At 30.4% G+C, this 6,661-nt stretch overlaps 1 protein-coding gene across 1 annotated transcript; it reads right to left on the reverse strand.

Moving 5' to 3' along the window:
- Positions 1–218: 218 nt before the first annotated feature.
- LOC107627119 (uncharacterized) lies at positions 219–2,095 on the reverse strand. Its single transcript, XM_016329980.3, has 3 exons — positions 1,813–2,095; positions 1,395–1,491; positions 219–1,278 (listed from the first exon to the last, which is right to left on the reverse strand). The coding sequence occupies exons 1-3, from the start codon at positions 1,929–1,931 to the stop codon at positions 745–747; spliced, it is 750 nt and encodes a 249-aa protein (XP_016185466.1). The 5' UTR covers positions 1,932–2,095; the 3' UTR covers positions 219–744.
- Between the last annotated feature and the right edge of the window lie 4,566 nt (positions 2,096–6,661).

Here is a 6,661-nt window from a genome sequence, read left to right on the forward strand (position 1 = left end):
TGTTTAAGTCCTTAGATGATGCATTAAACTTAGATAATTCACTCTTAAAATTTTTCTATATCTTTAAGATGAACCTTACAAGATTCACATGATGATTGTTATTTTCCACTTCTTTGTTTGCCAATGATTTTATTTTCATTTTTTAGAAAATCGACTTCTTTTTCAAATTTTAAAATAATTTTCTTTGATAAAGAGAAGTTTTTGCCAATTTCGGCAAATTTTTCGAACAACTCATCGGAAGTTTCTTGTAATTCATCGTTGGAGTTACAAATCATTATCAATGGCCATTAGACAAAGGTGGACGAGGATGCATCTTCATTTTCCCACTAAATGTATAGGTGCAATGCATCTTCTTGAATTTCTTTTATTTTTCTCCTTTCGAAAGCTTAGAACTTGAACAATTAGACTTGATATGACAAAGTTTACCACACTCATAACAACATTTTGGTCCTTTGCCTTGACTCATCCTTTGAAATTCAGTTTTTTTCTTTGAGCTAGTTTGTTAAATATCTTCAACAATAAAGCAAAATTCTTGTTCTTCGTTGTCATCGTCTTCTTCTTTGATTGATGATGATGCTTTTAGCGCCAAACTCTTTTTCTTTTTATCTTCTCCTTATGACTTCTTGAGGAAAGTAATCTCATGTGTAATTAGATTACCTCTCAATTGGTCATAGGTGAGACCATCATAATTTATCCCTTCTTTTATGGCAGTCACCTTGGTGTTCCATTGCGGTGTTAAGCTCCTCATATTTTTCTCACAACTTCTCTTTCTGGTATCTTTCTTCCTAGCAAGTTGAGGCTCGCAATAATGTTTGAAAATCTCCCAAACATGTCTTCGATCTTTTCATCTTCCTTCATTCGGAAGAGTTCATATTCATGAACAAGGTGGGAAATCTTTGATTGTTTTACATGACCTATTCCTTCATGTGTTATACTCAACTTATCCCATATCTCCTTTGCCGTTTCACACGTACAAATCATCATGTAGTCATTTTGTGTGATGGCGCAATGAAGATAGTTGATTGCCTTGAAATTGAATGAGACCTTTTTATAGTCGTCATCGGTCCATTCACTTTTTGGTTTAAGTTCTTCGGTTGACGTTTCAACTTCTCCCACTTCCTTTGATGTTGTCTTCATCGGAACATGGTTTCCATTTTCGATGACGTCCCAAATTCTTAAATCTTGCGACTTGATCCATATTGCCATTCTATTCTTCCAATAGAGGTAGTTGGTGCCATTTAGGAGAGGAGGACGATGATAACATTGTCCTTCAAAAACCTTACCAAATAAAAAGGAAGCATGTTAACCGAAAAACGATCACACTATACAAATGAGAAATTCATATCAAAGTAAGATAGTTCATTAAAAATAGAATCAAAGCAAGTTTTACATACCTCGTCAAAGGTGAATACTCTATCTACTTCCCGTTTGGTTTCATTACTTGTCACCACTTTAGAAACATTCAATTTCTTTTCATCGTCGCTTAATGACCTGTTATTGAAATAAATAAAACAACAGTCTAAGAGCATGTTGGGTAAACCTTAATTTGGAGGAATGCAACATTTCTTCCCTCAATGCTAACATCTATTAACCCTAAAAAATGCTATTCCAAACTAAAGCAAACCAAGCATTGAGAGAGATCCATGGCTACTTAACAATCAATAAAAGACATACAAATTTGCAATTCAAAATTCAAGATTCTTATTATACACCACAGATAAAACACAGTACAGGAAGCTTGGATCATAAAGCTAACGCTAGTTGCCAGGTCCAAAAGGTAAAATTCATGAAGAAGAAGAAGAAGATGATGACCTGCGGTGAAGCAAAGCTTGGACGTTAGTCTCGCTATCTTTGTCGTGACGGCGGTTCTTATTAGAGTTCCGATCTGATCCAACTTTCTTGCCGTACTGATCTGGCGTTATGTGCATCATTTTCTTTTAACGTTGCAAATCAAACACAAAACAGAAATTAGAATAAACGAAAACATTTATTGGCGTCTGAATTTCCTTACTGAAGAAGTAACGTTAAAAACTTCAAATGCAAAGAGTGAAAAAGGATATATTTTTTTCGGTGATTTTCTTCTTTCTTCCCCTTCGCTTGAAGAGAAATTCAAATTGGAAAGAGAAGGTGAAGCGGCAACGGCTATTTGAGAGTATATAGAAAGGAGTAGCACTTTAACATAGATTGGGATAGCCGTTGAGAGATTTCCAAACCCTAGGGCCTCTACAAACCCAATATTCGTCCAAGTGAAAACTCAGATTGAACTCTCCGTAAAATTAATAGCTCATTTTTAGTCAAATTTACCAAATAATTTAAGTTAAGAAAAAGGAAAAAGACACGCTCCGAAGGGATTTTTTTAAAAAAAATAAATGAAATATTTTATTTACAGATGTAAATAATATGTAACCTATTTATAATTTTAAATTTTTTTATTTATCTCATTTATAGTGTAAATAAAATAATTGTATAAGACACAATTGTATTGCATGTATCACGTTTATAAACTAGATATATAGAGTTTAAAAATAAATACACATATCTCGTTTACAGTATAAACGAGATACGTGTATTATTTTAAAAAAATTACAATTAAAATAATCTAATTTGTAGTGTACAGTTATTAATATTTTAACTGCGTCTTTTAATACAATTTAATTTATATACGGTTATGGTACACATCCATGTAATTTTTTATTTAAGTCAATCTCATATGGACCAACACTAAAAAAATCCAATTACATTAAATGAGCATGTATTCACGCGCCCAAATCCCCCAAAATATTTAACATCCATTCGCGCCTTCATTATGAAACAACGTTCCTTCTTCAACCTCGAAATTGTCACTGGAGAAGTTCAAATCTCTCTTAAAATCTCTCAAACCTCCATCGTGTTCTTTGTAGATACTGCTCCTACTCCAGAATCGCGTCAAGCTTTCGAAAGGAAGAAGAAAAAACAAACAAAAACAAGAACAGAGACTCCGCAAGGTATGAAAAAAGTTGTCGTTATTATGTTCATTTAATTTCTCTCAAAACTCGCGTTTCTCCTAGTTTGATTTAAGGTTTAGTGGATTGAGTTACTTCGTTTAGTAAATCGACTTATTCTAAATCTATTTTTATTGAGTAACTAGGGCATACGAATAGAAAATGTGTTATTATTTTCTTTCTATGATATATTGATCAGTTCATTGGTGTTGGTCATTTTGATTCACTTGATTGTTAGTGTGTTCAATTGAGTCATTGTGCATGCAGAAATATTTTTCTTGATGATTAAATATTTATCGCGTTTTATTCAGCACATGAATGTTGTTCGGTTCAGTAGAGTTGTTCATGTTGATTCACTTTATTGTTAGTATGTTCATTTGAGTTCTTGTGCATGCAGAAATATTTTTCTTGATGATTGAATGTTTATCACGTTTTATTCAGTACGTGAATGTTGTTCAATTTAGTAGAGTTGCTTATTTTGATTCACTTGATTGTTAGTGTGTTCAGTTGAGTTCTTGTGCATGCAGAAATATTTTTTTTGATGATTGAATGTTTGTCACGTTTTATTCAGCACATGAATGTTGTTTAGTTTAGTGGAGTTGCTCATTTTGATTCACTTGATTGTTAGTGTGTTCAGTTGAGTCCTTGTACATGCAGAAATATTTTTCTTGATGAATAAATGTTTATCACGTTTTATTCAGCACATGAATGTTGTTCGGTTCAGTGGAGTTGCTCATTTTGATTCACTTGATCAAAATGTGTATGCTTGTACTTGTCAGTGTATTGAGTGAATTATTGACAAAATTTTTTTATCCTTACAGTAAAAACGAAGAAGACAATGGTGACAAAAGGAGAAGCCGCGCTATAGTAAGCATATGTACAAAATGAGAGACCAAGTGATTCATGCATCTGAAGCAATAAGACTCCCGAATCCATCTGTTACCCTCTCCAACCCTTATTGTAAATTCACATTTGGAGATTTAGATAGTAAATAGGATATACTTTGTTTGACTGGTTGTAATTAACACTATTTTTTTTACTTGTTTAAAAAGCAAACACTGCTTCTTTCAATGTATATATGTGAATATTAATGTAAATATTATTGGAAATCTAATGTTAATGTATATATCTGATTTAAGATAGATTAGTCCTTGTCTTGTCAATCTGAGATGTTAATGTATATATCTGTTGGAACTGTCTGGCTGCTGTTTTGTTCCAGGTTCATAGTGAATGAAAATCAAGGTATTCATCAAACATTAATAGCCCTAAAAATCCAAATGAACTAAAATTAATACATTGGATGGACAAAAAAAGTGCATATATCACTATTAAAAAAATATTTCTATCAGTATTCAGTTTTAAAACAGCTTTCTGCATAATGAACCGAATATGTTATTAAGGTGAATCAACTGTATAGTACTAAATGAACGAAATATTATCTATTATATAAAATCAAATTCAAATAGCTTTCTGCATAATGAACCGAATACGTTATTAAGTTGAATCAATTGTATAGTACTAAATGAACGGAATATTATCCATTATATAAAATCAAATTCAAAACACCTGCGTCTATAATTTAGAGATTATCAATTCAATTAAATTCAATTCAGAACACCTACGTACATTCAATTCAATTCAATTTAATTTAGCAATTGTATTCTATTCAATTCAATTCAAAAAATAATCTAAAAGAGTGCTTGAATGGACTTTGAGAGAAATAAATTTATGAATCTAATACAAAAGACTGGGCCTTTAATATTTCATCTGGAGATGTTAAAGAATTTTACTTATTGAGAAGCTTGGAAAAGAACAGCAACACAATAAAATTCAATGAGAATAACGTGGCGCAACTCATAGAAACTAATTACTTTGACGCGCTCGCTCCTTGTGTGCATATAACAGAGATTATTTGCAATAAACTAGTAGATCACTTGGAATGGAGACTTGGGAGAAAAGATATATGTTTGCAATAAACAGCTTTCTGCATAATGAACTGAACACGTCATTATGGTGAAATAATTGTATAGTACTAAATGAATAGAACATTATCCATTATATAAAATCAAATTCAAACTGCTTTCTGCATAATGAACTGAACACATTATTATGGTAAAACAATTGTATTATCCATTATATAAAATCAAATTCAAACAGCTTTCTGCATAATGAACCGAACACATTATTATGGTGAAACAATTGTATAGTACTAAATGAACGAAACATTATCCATTATATAAATTCAAAACACCTGTGTCTACAATTGAGAGATTATCAATTCAATTCAGAACATATGCGTACATTCAATTCAATTCAATTCAATTTAACAATTGCATTCATTCAATTCGATTAAAAAAAATCCAAACCATGTCTGCTTGATTCGTTTCAGAAGAATAATCCAAAATGCTCTCATTCAACTGATTTGAAATTGAATCATTCATTGTTTTGATAGAATATTGAAATCTAAAAACGAAGAAGATAAATCCACAAAATCGAAGAAGAAAACAAAGAAGAATAGGAAGAAAAAGGATGAGCAGCAGAGAAGAACAACGAGCAGAAGAAAAGAAAAAAGAACAAGAATGACGAGCAGCAGAGATTGCAGATCCGAAAATTACAATGCAAATCGTTAACGTTGAAGAAGAGAAGAGGAAGAAGAATGTTTACGTTGAAGAAGAGGTTTATCTGTTACGTTGATAGGAGGGAGAGAGAGGCGCGCGTATATTTCACGTAACTTGGGGGAGGGAGGAGGTGCGTTAACAAAAACTGTTTGGATGACTTGGATAGGTATTTTATATGGATGTTGAGCATTATTTTTTATATAATGTTATCTATTTAAATTTTTTTTAATCCAATTAATATTCAAAAGAGTACACAAAAATTATTTTAATTAAATTTTATTCAAAAATATTTATTTAAATTTATTTTTGAATTTATAACGGATATAAATACGTGTATGACTATATTCAACTACCAATTCTCTTTAATTTGTTTTCCGTTTTCATTTATTTCTCTAATAAGAAATTAGATTTAAAATCGCCTAGTGTTTTCTTGACGAGCATTCGAAACAGCACCTTATTTTCCTAAAAGAGCGGGAATCTCTAAATTAGGAAATAGATCTTCTTAATTTTTTTAGTAATTAAAGGGGCAAAGTGTGATCTCTTACCATTAATTTTATAAGTGGGACTAAAAAAATATAAGAAAAAAATTAATAAAGAATTAGAGATCACACTTTACTCCCTCAATTTTTTTAACAATCGAAAGGATCCATTCCCCTAAATGGCAAACTCTTTCTTTTAATCTATTTATATTTTTATTTTAACAAATATTATAAAATTTATCTATATATAATTATAAATTATTTTTTATTTAGATTATATAATATCTAAATTTTATTGATTGATCAATTTGATTCTACAATAAATGATATCGATTTATTTTTAAATCTGCTCATGTTTCATTCGGAATAACCGCACGTTAAAAAATTAAAAAATTAGATTAACATAGAGATTCACGTTCTAGAGAACAGTTTCATATATAATTTTTAGAAAATCACGAATAACTAATAAATGAGAAATTTAAATAAATAATAAAGAAAATGCCAAATTAAAAAATAAATTTAAATAAATATTTTTGAGTAAAAGTTTAAATAAAATAATTTTTATGTGCTCTTATGAATATTA

Source organism: Arachis ipaensis, chromosome B2, assembly GCF_059453495.1.
Source record: "Arachis ipaensis isolate K30076 ecotype BB chromosome B2, ASM5945349v1, whole genome shotgun sequence".
NCBI lineage: Eukaryota > Viridiplantae > Streptophyta > Magnoliopsida > Fabales > Fabaceae > Arachis > Arachis ipaensis.

What these genes read in the sequence shown, in the direction of transcription:
- LOC107627119 (XM_016329980.3), bottom strand. Translation starts at nt 1,931, where the DNA reads ATGATGCACATAACGCCAGATCAGTACGGCAAGAAAGTTGGATCAGAT. An exon ending in CAAGCTTTGCTTCACCGCAG is followed by an intron (nt 1,492 to 1,812) that starts GTCATCATCTTC and finishes TTTCAATAACAG; the next exon opens with GTCATTAAGCGACGATGAAA. An exon ending in GAGTATTCACCTTTGACGAG is followed by an intron (nt 1,279 to 1,394) that starts GTATGTAAAACT and finishes TTATTTGGTAAG; the next exon opens with GTTTTTGAAGGACAATGTTA.